This window comes from Perna viridis, chromosome 3 (genome assembly GCF_037379345.1).
Source record: "Perna viridis isolate PV_CMFRI_1.1 ecotype Kerala chromosome 3, ASM3737934v1, whole genome shotgun sequence".
Lineage (NCBI taxonomy): Eukaryota > Metazoa > Mollusca > Bivalvia > Mytilida > Mytilidae > Perna > Perna viridis.
Genome location: NC_142447.1, coordinates 3,698,742 through 3,720,705, shown reverse-complemented (window position 1 = coordinate 3,720,705; position 21,964 = coordinate 3,698,742). Strand labels below are relative to the sequence as shown.

The 21,964-nt window shown below is 31.1% G+C and overlaps 1 protein-coding gene across 6 annotated transcripts in view; it reads left to right on the top strand.

Annotated features, from left to right (window-relative positions):
- The window catches only part of LOC148620701 (fibroblast growth factor receptor 4-like), a 52,295-nt gene that overhangs the window by 21,774 nt on the left and 8,557 nt on the right, over nucleotides 1-21,964 (top strand). For 5 of the 6 annotated variants that reach the window (XM_088574409.1, XM_088574410.1, XM_088574406.1 and 2 more), the window contains 12 exons: nucleotides 2,006-2,303; nucleotides 3,452-3,608; nucleotides 4,553-4,680; nucleotides 6,796-6,861; nucleotides 14,358-14,515; nucleotides 15,282-15,405; nucleotides 16,920-17,107; nucleotides 18,687-18,822; nucleotides 19,239-19,441; nucleotides 19,797-19,960; nucleotides 20,812-20,924; nucleotides 21,647-21,757. In XM_088574409.1, the coding sequence (XP_088430535.1) occupies nucleotides 2,231-2,303; nucleotides 3,452-3,608; nucleotides 4,553-4,680; nucleotides 6,796-6,861; nucleotides 14,358-14,515; nucleotides 15,282-15,405; nucleotides 16,920-17,107; nucleotides 18,687-18,822; nucleotides 19,239-19,441; nucleotides 19,797-19,960; nucleotides 20,812-20,924; nucleotides 21,647-21,757 (1,621 nt within the window). In that variant the 5' untranslated portion in view covers nucleotides 2,006-2,230. Of the gene's footprint in view, nucleotides 1-1,293; nucleotides 1,458-2,005; nucleotides 2,304-3,451; nucleotides 3,609-4,552; nucleotides 4,681-6,795; nucleotides 6,862-14,357; nucleotides 14,516-15,281; nucleotides 15,406-16,919; nucleotides 17,108-18,686; nucleotides 18,823-19,238; nucleotides 19,442-19,796; nucleotides 19,961-20,811; nucleotides 20,925-21,646; nucleotides 21,758-21,964 lie in introns of those variants that run through there. The other variant, XM_088574407.1, reaches the window with a different exon arrangement.

Sequence of the window (21,964 nt, the reverse complement as noted above, 5' to 3'; positions counted from 1 at the left end):
TTTTCAAAGTTGATCGTATTTCCAGGAGTTTCATTGTTTTCATCACTTAATTTATATATTGATATCAGTGGAATTCAGTATTATTATAAATGGAATTTCCAGAAATATGAGAAGGAAACTGAACTTGGGCATTTCCAGTGGTATAAACCTATAAATAAATTACACTGTTCTGTGAGGGATTTGATGTCAAGACGCGAATGTATTTGGTCCCGTTTTAGCGTTTGTTTGTAAGCCTATGCGTTTTCATGCCACACGTATACATGTATAGGAATTAACCATCTTATGGAACCCGTGCATTATTCTGTAGAACTAGAAAAAACTATAATAGAACCACACTTTAAAAGTTTAAGAATGCGACGAAAACGAATAAACGGGACAGCCGCCCGATGTCTGTGTGATGTCTGAAGATAAACAAATTTGCTCCGATTTCAAAGAGGGTGTCCAAGTAGTACATTTTTTGGCATGTTACGAAATTGTATTTGTTCAAGAATATTACTGAATGTTGCTTTGATATTCTTAGTCAGACGCTTTTCCCCGTTGCGCACCGAATCCCAAATAAACGAGAAATCACTCTTAGTCCCAGCAAGGAGTTACATATAGCTTTAAATATGCTATATATAAGTCCTTGGTCCTAAATATAAACTGAAATATGCTATATATGTCCTTGGTCCATGCAAGTTTTCAATGCATTTTAAACCTTTGTAAACCAAACACCTGCCTAAAATGGACGGAACGTGCTTCAAGCCCCTACGTATACGTATATGTTGTTGAAAAACAGTGAGTTGAGACCTGTCTCCATGAAATATTTTCTGCAAGAAGTTGATAAAGGCAGTTGTTTTACCTTAGTTGTTTTATTACAATGTACTAATATCATTTCTATCTTTCATATCTTCCCTTGATAATAGTAAATTAGTCCTTCCAGTTTCATAATTAAAACGGTCGTAACAAATATTCAAGCTATGATTTGTTTTCTAAAATTACTAAGACATCTTCAACTGTAAACACATTCCATAATTATGACACTCTGACAAGTTACGCGAAATTATCTTCCAATTATAATTAATTTATTTCATTATTGGCAATAATTATTGAGGTAAATAAGAAAATTACGAAGTTTCAAACTGAAAGCAGGTTAGATTAACTTCTGTGTGAGAAACTTCTATATTTCTTTTAAAATCGCTATTCATCAAATTGCTAGATATTACATTTTGAAAGAATTTCCTGCTAAAAGTGTGAAAAAAGATCGGTGAAAAGACCACGTGATAGCACCTGCCAATTTTGAAACATCAAGATCACGTGGTACTGTCAGTGTAAATGTACATTATAGTGATCAGGGATTTTATCGTGAGAAGAAGCCATACAAACGTTTTGTGTATTTTTTAAAGTTTTGAAAATAATTAATGTAACGCAAGGATGTAGAATTTAATTAATTATGTTGGATTGTATGCTTTTAATAAGTAAGTCAAATTTGCATGTCAGTTGGTGTACAATATCGATGAACAAACGCAAAAAACGAGTCCAAAAACAAGAATATGATGAGCACTTTTCTCGGGACGATCATAGCGAATACCGAAAATGTATGGTAAAATTTTTTAATCGACACGTTTTTTTTTTTTTTTTAATAGTGAGATAATATGCTGAAAAGGATCGATTTTTATAAAATTAAGTTGTTTTTTTTTTGTTAATATGACGCATATTTTCGGGAAAAAATTTGTATGATGATGTCTTTTGTGATTATAATATTTGATGATCTTATTGTAAAGTGACAATATCATGCAACAGTTGGCTACGAAATAATTCAAATCAATAGGAAAATGGTAAAAGGAAAAATTCACAACATTCTTAACTTTGTAGAGAAGGTAATATTTAGTTAGCACTATTGAATTTGTGCAACAGTCGTTAAGTTTTACTATTTTTACTACAACTTTTCTATTTGTGACTTTCGTAACTGTAAATAAATCATAATTGTATCAATTTATATGAAAATATTCTTAACATTTTACAGGCCTCAAAAGATCAGTAGTGTGGAATTCGTTGAGTGCAATGTGAATCTCGATTTTTAATTATTTTGATAAAACTTCTATTAGCTGGAATTAGTAGACACCTTCTTGGATTTCTTCTCTTCTGTGATGTGACATGAGTTTGGAATATATTTTCAGCAAATGATGAAAACATTATGAAGTGATGGTGTTTTTATGAGTTTTAACAGAACTTGTGGATTACTTTTAGTATGGGATTACATTCTATCGCAGGATTTATAGTTATTTTCGGAATATCATTGTGTCTTACTGCTAGGATCAAAAGTAAGTAAATATAAAAAAAAAGACAAAAAATTAAGAATTTTATATTTTTTAAATTGAGCCTGCTCAGCTAATTAACTCCACAAGTATTATTTTTTTCAAAACAGGTAAATTGTAATGGCTTCTAGTGCTCTGACATGTTGCAATTAAATTGAAAAGTATTTTTTCACAATTTTTATGAAATCTCCTTTCCCCCATTTTTTTGCTTTTGTGAAAGGAGATGTTCAGAGAAATTTTAAGATTGAAAACCTTCATTGTATTTGACAACATATGAACATTCATGAGCATTTTTATTTGTGCAACACAGACATACATGTACATGTACATGTATATATATATATATATATATCATTAATGTACAATGTACATTGTCCATGCAAAAACTGTTTTTCACCCAATCAAATCCATGTGATTATTTTATCTACATTGAAATGGTTTTAGAAACCAAGAAAATAGCTTTTTTAAAATTTTCAAAGGCAAAAGCCTTGTTTCACCAAAAAATGTGTTAATTGGTCCTATAAGTTCCGATTAAACACACTAAAGTGCCATTCATCTACATGTGTGTGTATTACTGAATCCCTTGGCCCTAATTTTCTTGTATATAAATTTATTTCTGTTCAGGATTTCATCTGTGCTAATACAATGTACAAAGACCTAAGCTTTACTCTGTACATTTGTAGCCTCGTCAGATTTCCTGATGCCCCTTTAATTTGGAATGAATACCTCTCCACATTCCTCATTCATACATGTACATGTAATTGTGGAAAAGTACTGTAAAATTTTCAAACTCTCTGCTTCTTTTTTTTGTTCCCTATTTAAAAAAATTCTTCCTAGTATCCATTTTTTTATGTCAGACACATTCCCTATTTGAAAAAAAGTAAGAAAATCCCTGCCTTAAAACTGATCACTTTACACTGTATACATCATATATTGCCGAGCTGTCAAAATCCTTTTCCAGATTTGATGGCAAATTTGCTTTCAAAAAATTTGTTTCGCTTTTTTGTAGTAAAATATATATTTATTTGTGAAAACTTTGTCATCAGTCCTTTTCAGATGTGTAAGTCTGGTCAAAAGATTTTACAACAGCTCTGCAATTGCATTTAGTAAGAATTTTGTTCACATGTATATGTCTTTTTTTTTTATCTTACAAGGTCCACCAAAAATACCAAAGGATGTTAGATTTAATAAGGAACCTTTTGCCTTAGAAGGAGATTTCTTAAAATTACCATGCAAAGTTACTGGATATCCTAAACCCTACAAGGTCTGGTACAAAGATGGCAATCTGCTGAATACATATAAAAACTCAAGGTGAGCATAATACTAAAGAATTTGCTTTTTAATCAGAGATAGAAATAGCAGCCTGCCCACCAGCCCAAGACTGGCTATTTTTTGGCAGGCTGGCTAATTTTAGCAAAAGTCAAATTTTGAACCAGCCTTCTTTTTAACTTAAGTTCTGGACCTCCCATATTTTATGTTGACACTCTATTGAGGACTTTTGATTTGAAATTTGAGAAAGTCTTGGACCTGTTACTCTTGAAAGCTAATTTGAACCCCTTTGTTTGAACAGTTTCTGAAAATTGTTATGAACACATAAAAGAACCTCATCCTTTTCTAAAATACTTGAAGAAGCAAACTAGTTCAAATTAAATGTTTCTACATGTACTTTGTACTTGTAGAAAGGGGGTAATTTACAAATGTACCTTTTGTCAACATATACATTGTAAACATGTATACAGTTTTATATTTATTGAAAATTAGATAGATTTTTATAAAAGTTGTTGAAAAAGATTTTTTGTGGAGTCGATGATGAATGAAAGATGATACCATTATCTTTGGGTGCTATACATGTTAAACAATCGTTGACAAATTGAAATTATAGGTTATCAATAACAATTGTCATAAAATAATACATACACCACTCATCTTAGACCAGTAATCTAAGCCACTGAGCTTGCACTGAACTAAAGGAGCAAAATTGTTAAGTATGTCTGTCAGTTCAACCATTATTTACTGGTTTTTGACTTAAAGGGGAGGGGGTTGTTATAAGTCAGTAAACACGTAGCACACATCCATAGATTCAACCTCTTAAGTTGACATGGAGCATAAATTTGATGATTTTTTTTTAAATTGACAAATTGAGTTTTAGTCCAAAAAAATATGATATAGTTTCCAAATAAATATGCCATTATCACATTTTACATATACTTTTGATGCCTTTAAATTAACCAATTACATTAAACTCCTTGTTTCAGATACACATTTGGAAAAAATGCTTTAAGAATTGAAACAGTGAAAAAAGAAGATGCTGGAGTTTTTAGTTGCCATGCTCACAATGATCTTGGAGAGCTGTGGTGGAACTATACTGTCCAAGTGTATACAGGTTTGTGCCATCTTCAAGTAAAGTTTATTATGTACATGATATCATTTTGTTTCCTTACTTTGGTCAATTTCACAAAAAAAGGTGTAAAATTGATCAATTGCTATGTGTCTGACATATCTTACAATACATTTTAACACTTACTGATTTTTTAGTGAATCCATCTTCTTAAAAATTTATGCTTGATCTTTCATTTAAGGAAATAAAGTAACAAAAAAAAAACATTTTCAGCATAAAAATCATTAATTTCATTTCTAATTACCTGGCAATTAAAAATCAAAGACGCTTAATTTGCCAACATAGTCATAAAATAAACATTGCATTCAAGGTACTATCACATTAAATAAAGAATCAAAGTTTAAAAATGATCCTTAAATGTGATCAAAGTATGTTGAAACAATGCCCTTCCCAATATAATTCTTATTTCAAATGATCTGACAGATTTATTAGGACTGAGTTGTCTTTCTTGATAATGTTCTCATCAAAAATAAATCAAGGGAGTAGCCATTTAGAGCAAAATGTCTGTTAAAATTTCTCATTTGATATCTTTGTTAACTTTGTCTTTTGATTTTATAAATTGATTGGTCTTCCTTGAGATTATTTATTCTTTTTGTAAGGATTGAGAAAAGCCAGCTATTTCTGCTATAAGGAAAAGGACTTTTTTTGCTAATTGCTTTGTACTTCTTTTTTCCTTCTCAAAAGTACATGTACATGTATACATAAATGTATGCCTGATATAACAATGAGTTGTACCATTCCTGGGCCAATGACAAGATTAAACTCACTTTTTTGTTTGTATTTTTTTATTTTTATGAAACATGTATGCCCCAATCAATATACATGTAACTTTTTTAAATTTAAACATGTATATGTATGTTTACAAGTCAACATTTTACACATTGATATAGAAAACATCATCAAATATGAATTGTTCTCTAATTATTCACTTCAAAGAACATTAACATGTAATTGTAGTGCAGTTGCTATTGTATATGTATTTATAAGTGTTAACAGATTAGTCACCTAGAAATGTGTGACACATGCTTCATTTTTGAAAAGGTATCTACAATGTATTGTTTATACTTGTACAAAAGTAAAGATGAATATAGATTATCTATGGCATCTTGACACATCAACCCCAAAAAGGTTTTTTTTTTAAATTTTTTTTTATAATCTGTAGACCAGAGAAATTTGAGACAATTGTCTAAAAATGTCTTTCTATGGCTCAACATAGCATATTGTCCCAAAAGATTTACTGTGTAATAAAGACGTTTCTAATCCTTTGTTGCAGTAAAATTAGATTTTTTCACCTGTGAAAAATCAGGTAAATATTTGGGTCAGGTTGAGTTAGTGGTATGGTGCAGATGGCAAAGAAAACAAAACTGTTTCATGGCATACCTTTCCTTAGAATTTTACAACTTTGCCCAAGGGTGGATACCTTTTAAATTTCAATAGGCCATAAAAGATGGACTGTGGAAAGGGAACAATCAGTTTCATAGTCCAGACGAAGAGTGACTTTGTCTTGAACTTTAAACACGAGATTAAATCGAAATCATCTGCCTTGGTCCCTGGTCAAGTGAAAAATTCCTCGGTCAATTCCCAGTGAGAAATCTGTGTAATTTTGACACCTGATGAACTGTTGATCTACACATGGTTCTGGTTAAAACTCAGTTGAAAAAAATGTTCTCATCTTCCTGTTTATATTGATGAGAAAAAGTGTATCGTGTTACAAATATTTAACTTGATAATTGAATGTTTTCCAGTTCTTCAGTTTAATTTGCTATTAAAGTTGAAAGTAGTTAATGACCACTAAAAAGTGATATTTTTACCCCTATTTTCCCAGAGCTTACCACTTTGAAAATTTGACAGAGTGTGTAAAATTAAAAGAAATGAAGGCTTGAAAAATAAGAGATTTTAAAGATACATATCAACATTGTTGATCCAGGTAGAGGAGAACCAATCTAATAGACTTTGGAGAGAGAAAAAACATGTATGAACATACATGTACATGAACATTGTACACAATATTTGAAAGTGTACAATGTTCTGGTAAATGTAACTATGAAAACTAATTTAAGTTATTCAAAAACTTCTCATCCTTCCTTTCATGTTTTACAGAAGAAGAAGTTGAAAAGATGGACTTAGAGGATGAAGATGAATGTGACAAAGAAAAGTTTACAAAAGGTACATGTAGATTTTAAAAAAGTGTGGTTCTAAAAATTGGTGGATGGTCATTTCTCTTGGAAATGTTTATTAACATTTCCCTGTTGGCAGTCTTAATATTGCTGATTTTACACATCCAAATGTGCCACATATGATAATCATATGGTGCTCGATTCATATGGTAATCATATGACAATCATATGATATTGAACATATGATAGTCATATGATTTTCATATCGTAATTTTGGCTTAAAACATATGACAATCATATGTTTGTGAAAAACATGTGGTTATCATATGATAATCATGCGATAATCATATGTATACCAAATATATGATTATCATATGGTGCTCGATTTATATGTTAATCATATGATGCAAATCATATGATTATCATGTGTGGCACATTTGCATGTGTAGGGTGCAGGCTTATTAATAGAAAAAGGTTGAAAGTCAGGTCTTCCACTTCATTTGGACTCCAAATTCAAACTCTCACTAGCTCAAATTATGGCTTATATATGTTAACTGTATTTGTATCTAGAAAAACACTGTTGTGACTCTGAAAAAATCGTTTCAGTGTGGGGATAAGGGAATGGGTGGCTGATGATCTTCAACAATTGACTCTCTATTCTCTCTTGGACCATAATTTTCATAATATCAAGAAAAATACTTCCTTAGCTTGTTTACCACCTGGTGATTTCTGATGACAAGACCCCAGCAGTGCTGCAAATTTATTGTGAAAATATATCATTAAATCTGAATGCTGGAATCTCTTTGTGATTTGTCTTGTATAATCTAGGACATCTGTATTCTGTTGTTGAGATTTGCTCTGACTCTTATGATAACCTTACATCTATCTTCTGACCTCACAATCTCAAATGTCATATTTTAGTCATAATTTATAAAAGTGTAACTTCTGTGCTTGTCAGAGTTAATGATGGCTTCTATACATCAAATAATTTTACTTTTGTTGGTGTTAGGTAGTACAACTTAATTGATTGGTACCAAAGTACTTGGACCATGTAAACTCCGCTATCAAATTTTTATGTTTTCTGTATAATGTATTATTTTTCTTCGTGTAATTGAAGTTAGGATATTTGGCAAGGGTCAGGAACTATGGCTGAATTAAGTTAGTTTACAAAAATTTTAATTGTTAACTTTACAATAAGGATAGGACACAAGTTTTACCAACTTTCATAGTTATAGATAAGTTGACACTTGAGGTCAAAATTTCTGTTACTGGTACAAGGAGTATTTTTAAAGATATTTATTTTTGAGGATATAAAGTTTTCTATAATAAATTGCACAAGTATAGATTAAAACACTAACATTTGAAAGATTTTAAAGATTAAATCTTTCTTTAAGGAAACTGTTACCATGTGTTTAGCAACACCCACTCCTTAACATGGTGAACAAAGAAGGTTGTTGAAATTTACGACGACTCCTTGGGAATTCAAGTCATGTGAACTCAGAGACGTTTGTGTAGATTCATTTACTAATGTTACCAATAAGATAAACTTGAATACCAAGCATTTCTGATTAAGTGGGTCCACATGTACATGAATTTGTTATACAACATCCCAAAGTCATATTTATTTACATCTTCATAATCCTTAATTAATTGATGGAAAGATAAAAGGCATTGTCTAAAACATGTTGTGGAATTTGACACCTGGCCTGATATCTGGTGATTAAGCCTTTAGTAGGAATATCTTGATTTGAATGCCTGTGTTGCTAATTCAAGAACTAAAATCTTCCAGATTTTGTAGCATAAAAAAGAATCATGCTTTTCATACACCCATTAGCTAGTAAGTCATTAATTTCCAATTTTTAGATTTGATATTGAAAAAAAAACTTTAAACTTTGCATTGAAAAAATATGATCATTTTTTTCCCATAAGATGATATTCTGGTTGTACCATCGTCGAAAGATGTGTCCAGAGACCAAATTCCAGCATTGTTTTGCTAAATGCCAAAAACAACATGTTGTTAGTGCCAACAACAAAATAACAAGGTGCACAGACAAATATATGATGAGATAATTAAATTAACTAGCAATATATTACCCTTACATTAACCCTTACTATAAACTGATTCAATGAAAATGTTTTCTTCACGTTTTTTCAGTCAGTCGTCGTGTGCTAAAGTGCAAATTACTAGAATGCCACCACGATTAGTCCCATGCTTTGGAATGAATATTGCCCGCTGGGAAGGTTATTGAGAAATGTATTTTTAATTTCCGTATTTTTTTCAGTAGTAATAAAGAGGGTTATTAGGAAATGTACCTACAAGAAACACGAATATTTTACATAATCGTAGCAGCAGCTTGTGTAACTGCACTCAACAAAACAATGAATAGATGTGATGTAAACAATGATAGTCACGAGATCAGTTAGCCTTTTACAATTATCAGGACAAAACCTTCTCTTTTTGTTTTGTTTGTTGTTTTTGCTTGGGGTTTATTTTTGCCCATATGTTGCATGTAGAATAAAAAGTATTTTCCTTCACCTAGTAAAAGGTTGTATTGTTACAGCAGACCACTGAAACATACTGACCTACTTTAATGAAATAGAGGACATGCACATGTACTGATGTTCAAAACTGCATTCTATTTGATTTTTTACAAGTTTGATGAAAGTTATTCTGACAGTACACATGTACATACACTGAATGGGTATGGGGCTAAGTAGTTTAGACTATGTTTTTTAACTACCACCTTTAAGAACAGAAAACCAAAAGAAATTAATCAAATCAAGTTTTATAAGTAGTTGTCATTTTAAAAATTTCTGCTATTAAATATGTTCTATACCTTTTTGATAATGCTAAAATTTGCTGTTCTTAAATATAAAGGCCATGTTCTTGTTTATTGTAAAAACCTAGCAAATCTACATTTGGCTTATTTAAAGACAAGTTTAAAGTCACAATCTGACTTTTTTATGACATTGTACCGAGGAGAACAGTTTTAATTGTTGAAATATGACCTTTATGTCAAATCTGCAAAGCTGGAAAAATGTCCTCTTATTGGTCATCTGATAGGGGGCACCTGTCCTGTAGGCCATTCACTTTAATTTAGAAATAGGGGTTTTCCAGAATAATTGACCTCCATTTTTATTCAGAAACTGAGTGAAAATTAATAAGTTTTGAAGACTTCATATTATTTGTGCAACTGCTTGCCTGTTGAATGTTAATTTAAAATTAAATGAAGGAAAATGGCTAATGTCAAAATGCTTATTTTGATATTAAATTCATGTTTTCTAGATTTTATTATTTTTAAATGTCAAGTTGAAAGAATTTTTTCACACTTTTATTATGTTTAGAGGATTTTCGTTTAAAAATTTAATTGAAAAGATTTGAAGCCCTTTTCATTTTAGTATTTTGTTGTGTTTTTTGTGGGAGTTGAATACAGTCAAAACTGTTTTAATGACATCCAAAGGAGAACAAAACCCATGACCTGTGATCTTTATATACAGGGTAATTTTACATAAAATCTACTACATAGGGGTACTTAAATCATAGCCTTTTTAAGACAGGTTATTGCTGAATACAGGTGGTCACTAAAGGTAGGTTTGACTGTAAGTCTAATATTAAAATGCCCCAACTTTCAACATTTGGACTTGTCGGTATCTTGCAGTCATTTTGGATATGATTAATGAGTTTCTGTACTTAAAATGTTATAACTGTGTGGTCTCAAGTGATAACATACACTTTCTTTGGGTCATAGATTTCACATTTCGGTCCAAGTTTCACCGATAAAATTTCAAAGCCTCGCAATTAAAGTATGTTTTGAGTTTCAAGGCTTTTTAACACCTTGTTGCATGAGAAGTAGGGGGACATGTTTCTATTTGCCTCAGTTTGATGAAGAGCTTTTATCAGAAATTTCACTGATAGTGTAGAAAACAATGCTTCAACAATTAGCACATGCTCTATATCAAATATGTCATGCTCTGTTCTGGAATCAAGTACAATGGACTGAAAGTGTGATATCATTTGTCTGGGCTACCAATCTTGTTTGATGAATTATTCAAGATAGGACAATATACAAATGTATGTGTGTTCTATGATACTTGTATGTTTCATGCTGGGTTTTCTATGAATTAATTAAATTAAAAGTACTGTGGAGGAGTTAATTTTGAAGGGGTCTCCAACTGTGGTGTATTAGCAATTAGGAGGGGAAGGGTGTCCACAGCTCTAGCTGTGACAAATTAATAAGTTGAAAGTTTTGTTTATAAAAACTCACTGATAAAGGAGAAATCCACAATTAACACTTGAACTTGGTCAAATATTTCATGTTGTTTTCACCTTGTTATTGTTTTAATTTAGCCACAGGTTGTCAATTTACATGGTTCTTCTAAGTACAAATTTATTAGCATAATTTTTCTGAAAACAAAACTATTACTCAACAAGGAACAGTTTGTCAAACACTTCATGCTGTTTTTGTTTCCAATTAATTAAGTTGATAAATAATTAATAGTCCCTTGGTGGGACATTCATCCCAAGTGTTCCCCTGTAGTCTACTGATAAAATTAGCACCAATTTAACAGATGAAAGCCTAGAAATTAGTCCTTGATTTGTGATGAAAATTTTAAAGGTATTAGGTATCATCCAGTCAAATAAATAACTCTTATGTATACAGCTCTTGCCTGATTTTCTCTCCTCCATCCCTTTTGATATCAGCTGGTAAATGTTGATTTGTACTTAAATTCTTACATGCACAGTTCTCAGAATTTTGCATAAATTTTAATTAATTTAGATTTATAGTTTCTCTAATTAAAAAACCTTTCTGTTTTAAGAAGAACTGAATAATAATACTGCAGTTCTTTTAGGGGCCTTTAGTATCCACCTGAAAATTCTTTCTAAACATGAAAAAAAACTATAAATAAGTACAATTAAAACTTTTTCAGACTGTACTTGTTTCCAATTAATTAAATTTTGAAGCATTGTGACACACTTGATTAGGTCCCTGATGGCACATTAATGAAGAGGATGTTCCCAGATAAAGCTATTTGATGAATAAATATTGTAGATAGTTTAATGAAAGTGACTTCCTTTCTTTTGTGATAAATCCAGATGCTTGACAGAATTTTCTAGTGAAGTGGGTAATTCAAAAGGTAAATAAAAGGAACTACACTCCCCTAAATTTGCTTCCCCCATTTGGAATGGATTTGGAACTGGGATTTCAAATGGAATTTATCTATTTAATGTCTTCCCTTTGTAGACAATACCTAAGATCAATTTTACTACTTTGTCATAAATTGTCAAATGTTTCTAAGGTGTTATTTTGAGAACTTGTAAGTTTCAGGAATTTATGGAGTTGCAAATTTATTCAAATGCAGATGTTTAAAGGCTATTTTGAAAAATTATGCATAAGTAAGGCAATAAATTACCAAACAAACGCGTACTAATATTATGCATAAATGCAACATTCTCCAGCATTCAGTCTTACAAATGTGTTTTTATTCAGGGAAGAAAAGTTATTTACAATCAGATTACAAATTAAGATATTGAAAGGTTAAGCTCACAAAAATAACCCAAGATCTGGGTTACTTGTGCAACAGATTCTGTACAATATGGAAATTTGTTGGCAACATAACTTTCCATCTAAGAGGCCACTTGTCTCTGATTCTCCCAGCATGCCAAGCTACTTCCTGCTGTTAGAGCCAACATATGGCTCTTTCATGTAGACCTTTGAACTCTAAATCATATGTTAATCCTATTTTCTTATAAATTCTGCTTAATAAATTACAAATTGAATATAGCCATGTGGATAGGAGAAGATTTGCTCCTGCAGTGAGATATAAATCATATTGTCTGTATTATAGATCTTTTATCTTTTCTTTGTCTTCTTTGATAAGAATCAAGTATTTCTTTATTCTTCTTACAAGTTTCTTTCATTCATAAATTTATTTTCTCATTTTTATTCGAGTTTTACATAACACATGCACAAAATGGACATTTTAAAGACTGCTTGGCATTGATATATTTCAATTTAGCACTATCACTTTTTCTCATTTTTCTTGTATCTCTGTTTTATAAAAAATCTTTCTTACAATTCCCCTAAAAATTCACTTAGGAAGGATTAGATTACATCTATAACTCTTTTTCACTGGCTGTCTTTTACTGTTAAAAAATTGTCATTTATTGTCCAAAAAAGTTGATGTGTTTCAGAAATCTGTGGTTACTATGCAAGGCTTATCCATCAAATTCATTCTTGTGGTCTTTTTACAACTTTCATGTATAAACACATGTCTCTGATGTATTGTTTTTAAATAAGCCTGGTTTCTCCTAGCATTATTTTAGTTTTTCAAAATTTAGTTTTCATAAATAGAATTGGAAATGACCAATCATATGTTTTCAGTAATTCTGTACAGTTAACATGCTTCTGACAACATGATTTAGCTATAGATTCTAAATGTATTTCATTCAAAAGATTTCTACTATTTCTGTTTCTTTAATAGTCAACAAACAAGATCTTTTACCTTAAAAAAAAAATGAAAAAATTGGTATGAAAAGATGGATATGGTACATATAAATGTAGGTCAAAGGTTATCAACCTTTAAGAGCATTAATGAAGTTATCCAAATTTGCTGCAATGCTGTAATATTTATTTTAAGTAAGAATGATAAGATGCAGAAATCTTCATGTAAACAGAAAAGACAAGCCATGAGTAGTCATGATCTTTGAGGGTAATGGATTTGTAACTGGTTTTGATTTAAAGCAGATGGTTTTTCATGGTATTCTGAGTAATCCAATTTCTCAATGTTACATGAAAAAGATCATTGACATAATTAAAATATGATTGTATCATCAAAGACATGTGTGCATACTTCAAAACATAGAAGTATTAAGTCATTTCTATGTTATATTTATGGAAAATGAGTTAATAACATCCTAATTTAAGAATGTAGTGGCTTACAATAAACTGGTTGGGCAAACTCAAATAACCTTATATGATGTAATCTTCAAATGTGATACAGTGAAACCTGCCTTAATGGAATCTCTTTTGGACTTGAGAGTAGACCTAGGGTAAGGGACATAACTCTTGAAATAAGTGACATATTTGTATCATATTCAATTTTGCCAAAGCCTATCAAGCTTTCATTTGAAACAGAATGAAATGAGCCTTTTACTTTGATGCTTACATGAAATTGATGTAAAATGCTGGAAACAAGCATTTCAATGATTTATAAGAGTTGTGTCCCTTACCTTAGGTCTACACTTGGTTTGGTGTAGACAGGTATTCAATCAGGTTCAGGATACATTTGAATTGATGTAACCTGACTTGAAAAAGCATATGATTTGGGCTGTTGTTTGATTTATTCAGCATTCCAATTAGACTAGTTTTAATTGAATATACATTTACACTTCTTTTTTTTTTTGGTTTTTTATTTATCTTATTTTTTTTTTTTTTGCAAAAATTCCTTTACAGAATATGGTTAAAAACTGTTCAGGAGATTGGAAAACTAAGATGACAAAGAAAGAAAGATAACTCCAGTTCTTTTTAATTTATTATTTCACAGGCCTTCCAATTTTTCCTGAGCCAAAACCTGGAGCATGGATAGCAAGATCAGTCCACTCTCCTATTGATTTAATATGTAAAGCATGTGGAAGTCCAAAACCTAGAATCAAATGGTACAAAAATAATCAGTTCATCCAGCCTGATGTTGTTGGAGGCAGAGTAAGTATTTTGATTTTCTCAGAATAAATAAAAAGATAAACTATTAAAACATTTCAGTTCTTCGTCCATTAAAAAATTGATGTATTATCTAATAAGTCAAAATAAAGAAAAAAAAATCATTTCTTCTTTTTGGAGTTATAATAAAGATCAGACATCTTGTAAACAGCGGCCGAAAAAATTCAAGCAGATGTGAATAAGTCATTGAAAGGTTATTTTTAATTTCTAGTGAAGTTATTGAATCTCTGATTTTTTTTTTTTTTTTTTTTGGTTGTTGGATGAATAGAAAATCAGAAATAATTATGTTGTGTTGAAAAAAGTGCTAAAATAAAATTTGACGAAGTAAATAGGTACACAATATATAAACACATCGAGATTCCATAAACAATCTTATCCAAACCATATGGTAGCAATGAAAGATACTGTATAATCCTGAAGAGTTAAGTCAGGTAATTGGGTTTCCAAGTGCGTTCTTCCTTTCTATATCCATTAATTAGATTCATTATGTTTAATGAATAGTTGGCTGGAAATATTTAAGTTTTAAAAATGATGCTATTTACTGATTCTGCAAAGAAATTACTATTGTATTATAAATTGGCTTTTTAACTTTCAAATTGCTTAAAACCCATCAAACTGGTTTTTTGGGTTTTATTTTTTATTTACAGATTCTATATTTTGTATGTTCCTTTATGTTTTGCAGATAGATACATTATCAATTATTGTGTCATTTTTTTCTGTTTTTTATTCCACCTTTCTTTTATTTCTTCAGTACAAAATTAAAGGATTTAAACTCCACATAGAAAGACTAGCAAAGGAAGATGAAGGAAATTACAGCTGTGTTGTTGAAAACAGATACGGGAGGATCAATGCGTCATTCAAGATTGAAGCATTAAGTAAGTGTTCAAGTCAAAAGTATTTACAATGAATACCTGTCTTAACCAAACTCTCTGAAAAATATGTTCTGTTTAGACAGGTTCAAAATACATTTAAACTGATGCTTTTACAATGTCTTAGATTCCATCTCAGATTGTGAAAGGGCAAATGATGAGAGACATTCAAATGACCCTTTATAGTCACAATATTGTGTCTATATACTAAAACCAAAACAATCAAAGTATAGGAAAAAAGCAGACTATAAACTGTCCTTAAATCAAAGTACAGGAAAAAAGCAGACTATAAACTGTCCTTAAATCAAAGTACAGAAAAAAAGCAGACTATAGACTGTCCTTTAATCAAAGTACAGAAAAAAAGCAGACTATAAACTGTCCTATAATCAAAGTACAGGAAAACATTTCAGGCTTCATGTTTCAAAGATCCTGGGAAAATGAATTCTGATCAAAATTAATGAAACACATACTTTTTTTCTTATTTATACTGTACTAGTATCCTTTTTTCTTCCAACATTACCCATGAGAAAATGTTGTAATGGTACCAAATTCATATTAAAGGACTTGCCCTATCCTTTACCCTTGATACTAAAGTCATATTTCTTCCATAACTACATTATACTTCTCATTATACCTTCCCTGATTTAAAGCTATTAATGTAAGGCTTTTGTGTTACATGTACTCAAATTTATTTCCTCGTAACAATCAATCAAGGAATACAATTCAGTGTTGGTAATTTATAGTGTCTTGTTTTTGATATTTTTGGTATCTTATATCGGGGACGCAATAACCTCAGCACATGTCTCATACGTCTTTGATTATACTATGATAGATAGAATCACCTTATTACAATATTATGATACTGCAATGCAGGTGAAATTATCTTCACTAGCAGTGGAATATTTATTTTACAGTAATATGATAGATGCTACGATACTGCAGTGCAGGTGAAATTATCTTCACTAGCAGTGTAATATTTATTTTGCTGCTATCAGAGGCGGGCATGTACTGGACTGTCATTTTTGGGTATTTATTTTTTTGTGGTGGAATAAATGGTTGTATGTTCTTTTTTTTAAGCAGATTTGTTCTTAAAAAGAAATAAAATCATTGATATTAATTTATTGATTCTTTACAATTGATATTCTCCAGTATTTTAATATGCCCTATTATTATACCTCCACCGTGTTGCAATTGCCTTGTCAGTCTGTCAGTCCATCCGTTACATTTTGAGGAGCAGATTTCTCCGCTTCTATTCCATGGAATGCTTGAATATTTGATACATTGCCCTTGTATTATGACTTGCACCATGTATCCTTTTTACAGGATCCTTGCTTATCAAATTCCTGTTTATCGAACAACTTTATTTGACACAATTCGTTGACAGGGGGTGTTATTAGCATGACATCGTGTTTTACATCTTGTTCTATTTATAGCACAGAATTAACAATAACAGGCAAGAATCAGTAACATAAAAATTTCGAAGCTTGTCATGTGTTTAATCTTAATATATCTTTAAACAGATAATGGAGCTACTGTTCCAGTAATAGTAGGCCCCACCAACCAGACCGTTAGAGCAGGATCTGACGCTAGGCTGGAGTGTAAAGTGATGCCAAATGACCTCCAACATCATACCCAGTGGCTTCAACATTACATGGTCAATGGCTCATACAAGGACAACTCAGGCCAACCCTACGTTCATATAATACAAGTATGTAGAAAAGGATGTCCATGATGGAAAAAAAATACAAAAATAATCAAAGTACTTAAAGTGGTTAAAATCAAATAAAAATTCCAATAATATTTTTTGTTAAAAAAAACTTATTTAAAGATTTATGTTATCAGAAATGTTTGAATTATGCTCCGACTGTTAGTACAGGGATGACTCTCTGAATCACCACTTTAATTATATTCAAGACAGTAATTACCATGAGTGCAGGGAGTAGTTTTAAAATTTTTGGGGTTTCCTTTTTTTTTGCTACTCAAATATGTTTCATATTTAGTACAATATACATATGCATTGCCATTGATATGATCAATTATTGCAGGCAACATTGGATAAAGTAAGAAAAAAATGGTCATATGAAATAGCATGTATTTCTTTTGTCTTAAACCTATTTCTGGTCTTAGTCCATATGAGTTAATCTATTGACTGTTGAAAGAAACATACATTGTATGATCTGATTGAGACTCAGAATAGCAAGACTCATTTTCAACTTGAAACCCTCAGCTGATTTATATATATATATATATTTATATATGTCTATACTCTGATAAAACTATGTATTGAAATTTTACTTAAGTGCTTCTTCCAGACATGATTCCCCTTATGTCTTCCTTTACCTTGGAAATGAATGTTTATAAAATGCAATGCCTTGTTATGCAATCATTCACATTATAAAAAAAATAATAAAAAAACAGTTCAGTTTCACTTCTTTACCTTTTTCATTTATAACTTTTTATTTGATTACTTGGTATTGATCATAATTATAACTGTCACTTTTTCTTTCCTTGTATAAATAAATTTTAATTCTTTTAATGATTCTGCAAATGTCTCAGAGGAGATAACCATTAAAGTAAGGGCTATAACTCAAACATTTTAACCAAATTTCTTGTTAATTACCTATTACAGGGACAAACGGTTTGTATATTAAATATGTGTGTCAGTCTAGCACTAGATCATGCTGTTATGAATCTCACCACTTATTTTGAGCTTGTTTAAAAATAAAAATGTCTTGCTGCCCAATTCAAATATCTGAATAATTCCAAAATTGCATGAAGCAGAACAAAGACAGAGCATTTGAGATTGCATGATAATTGTTGTCTAATTTCCAAACTTAAGAATCTGAAGTTGTGTTCCAAAGATTTTTATGTACCAACTAATGAAAACTGACTGCATGTAGTACCCAATAGTATGAAGAGTGTCATTTTATTTTTTGTTACTGTTGTGACTGTCCTGGAATGAACAAAATTATAAAGTTTGCAGCTTTTTAACGCAAACCAAATTTTCTGTTGTGAATTAAAAACTTTATTAAATCAAGAAGATTTTTTTGTGTGCTTGTTTTTTATGTTTTAAAAAAAAATGTCCAAAATAAATTGACAAGATGAATGAAATTTATTCGTACGGAATCTCTTGAGTGGCTAAGTTTATGACAGATAAAAAAAAAACAAAGCTTATAATTTCTCAAAGTGTCCTTTACCTCTATATGATGATAATGCTGTAGTATATATAATGTAGGGAAATATTAGTGCCATTCTTTAGGAGGTTTATGGTCTGATTTATTTTTTAGCAATCTATGGTTAACATCAGTAACCCTGAGATATTGATACTGAGGAACGTGACCCTAGCTGATGCTGGATGGTACACGTGTCTGGTCTCCAATCCTTTAGGCAGAGACTACCAAAGTGCTTGGCTTACAGTGTTAGGTAATGCAGTTCATTTTTTACTTAAATAGGGGAGGGATTCAACAAATTTGTTGCAATAAATATGTTTGCCTTAAAATATTTTCATGGAAATAATTGACCTTACCTGTTATTGTAGAAAGGAATTGAATATTTTGAAAACAAAGTTTACCCATTTGCTTTTTGCTAAAATGGCCAACATGTGAAACCACTTGAAGGGACAATCAATCCTGTCTTTCTGGGGCAACACAGAGTAGTTGGTCAAATGTCCTATTTTGAAAGATGGCCTTAGTATAAATATTGTTTACAGAGACAGTCATGTATTAATGCATTTTAATCCCACTTTAAACATATCTTTATGATTGACGTCTGTGGAAATAATTTTGGACTCTGAATTAAAGAGGAGATGGAAATCTCTCATGCTGTACTTTATATTTTAGAACCACTAGAGGAACCAGCTTCATCACCATCCCAATCACGAGAAAACAAAAAAACACATATAACAACATATGCTGTTGCTGCTGGAGCCACAGTGTTCCTCCTGATTGTCGTTGCTCTTCTCTTAACAGTCTTCTACAAGCGTTACAAACGTCTACACTCTGGGAAATACAGAAGTATCAAGCGTGTTATTGTTATGAGGCCTGTAAGTAGAAATCAAATCTGAAAACCTGCAGATGTTCTTTGAACCTTGGTAAACAGAACATCTCTCTGAATCCATTGAAAATTACAAAATGGGTTTGGTTTAGGAAGGTTTCAATGTACCAATGAAAAACTTGTTATTCCCCCTCCCCCCCCACACACACACACACTTGCAAAATGATGGTGTACTTTTCACACTGCAATTATTTTCACCATGAAGAAATCAGTGAAAAGTAGTATCTGCAAATGTCACTTTCAAATATGAATATCCCCATATATATTTATTAGATCAAGTCTTGTGAATGTTCACAATTTTACACAAGTATTTGCAATAAACTTAAATTTATTTTATACTTCAGAATGAGATCTACTACCCAGAAAAGTATGGAGATGGTCAGCAACCATTAGTGATGCCAACGATTAGAATAGAACAAGGTCCACGCAGAAGGTTGTCGTCAGATTTCACTTTGTGGTCTGAATATGATATTCCATTAGACAAGCAGTGGGAAATTCCTCGTGACAAGTAAGAACTTTTGTTCACTAGGGGTGATTAACTGAACCTGTAATCAGGATGGTTATGTTTGAATAATTTTTACGGAAGTTGTGGCAGCTATTGGTCATGTTGACTGTTTAGGTAACTTGGTCTTATAAGAAATATTAATTTCTAAGTATTCTCTATTTACGTGATCTAATGCTATTTATCTAACGTTAAGAAAATACAAAAAAATAGTTAGAGCTACGTTTCGCCGCTCAACCCTCACTAACTCAAACTGGTCAGCAATTTTTTCAGCTTGGGTAGTAAAAGGTGTGAAAAACTGAAACCCTATCATTAATCAGTGTCATTTTAGTTAATAACAGGTAAAATTTAAGTCATCACTAATTAGGTAGTTTTGATCTTTAACATAACACTGATTGAAGTTCGAGAATATTCCGAAGTCGGTATGATAAAAAGCATGAAAGAAAATTGGATGAAAACTAATTATTGACCAAGGAAATATTAAATAATGATAAAAAGCATGAAAGAAAATTGGATGAAAACAAATTATTGACCAAGGAACTCGAACTCTGAACGTTTTTAAAAGTGAACACAGCATTTTTAATGTCCACAAATCAACATAATCTTCCGAAAGTGAACGAAAAAGATCTGTGAACTAACACAACTTCATAGGAAGTAGGCAATTTCCAATGATAAAGTCGAACTCGGACCGGCACAGAAAAAAAATCTGGAAATATACGAACTTCAATTTCTCAAACTCCCGAAAACTCGAACACATTTCAATGGTCCCTTGGAGTTCAAGCTACCAAGGTTTGACTGTATTTAGTTAGGAATTAAGTTGGTTAATCTACATATTGGATCATTTGTATTATTTCTAGGTTATCACTTGGGAAACCATTAGGTGAGGGAGCTTTTGGATTGGTTATGAAGGCTGAGACTTACGGTTTGAGTAAAATGTCAACGACTACTGTAGCAGTCAAAATGTTAAAAGGTAAGGGTGAATTTTAGGAAGATGTGTCATTAAGAATTCTAAAAGGCATAATTGTTGATACTATGGATTAACCCTGTTACCAAATTCAATGGTTTTTCTGGTTTGATCATACCCAACGAAATAATGAGTCTTAATTGTAAACTTAAAGGTTCTTATCAAGTTAATGAATTTATAACTTTGGACTTACAATAAAATATTGTTTCTGTAGTTCTTATTTTATGAAAAGGATTTAATCTTAGTTAAGAAGCAAAAATCAATATCATTTTCATATCATGATTTGATATCTCCATTCTACACATTTAATGGTGTGTCAAGGTTATAATTTATGCTGAGTAATTAGTTGAACATAGGGAAACTCACAGGATAATGAAAAATAAAAACACTAGAGAAACTCCTTTAAAATCTTGCAACATAATAACATAAAATCAATGCAGAAATACAAAAATAAACTACTCATCATAGAAAAGATAAATGCTTGTATGCAGTATCAAAGTAAAAATTATACAAGTTTCTTCTAAAAAATAAATTACTGAAAATATCATTTTGTGTTTCTCTAAAACAGGTATGAAAAATTTAATGTAAGTTCGATTTCATGCCATCTTCGCTGACAGAGATGGTTTTATGCTGGAGCCTCAAAAAAAAAGGAAGTGGGATTAAATTTTTATCTGTTATCTTAAATAAAAATTAGACATCTTTTTAAACTGACCTATTTCATGATTCAGAGGATGCAACAGACAGAGAGATGACAGACTTGATTCAGGAGATGGAAGTAATGAAATTGATAGGCAGTCACAAAAATATAATCAATTTACTGGGGTGCTGTACTCAAAATGGTAAGCAGTTAATGTTTACCCTGAAATATTTGCTAAAAAATACTGAAGCATCATCAGTGGAATGATTTTTATAAGTGGAAGTCCAAAAACTTTTTAAACATAAACACATGAAGCAGAGACAATCTACATGCACAATGTAGCAAACTGAATAAAGAAAGGTTGCACGTAAAAACTGTATGACTATTTAAATTTCTCAAGACCATGTTC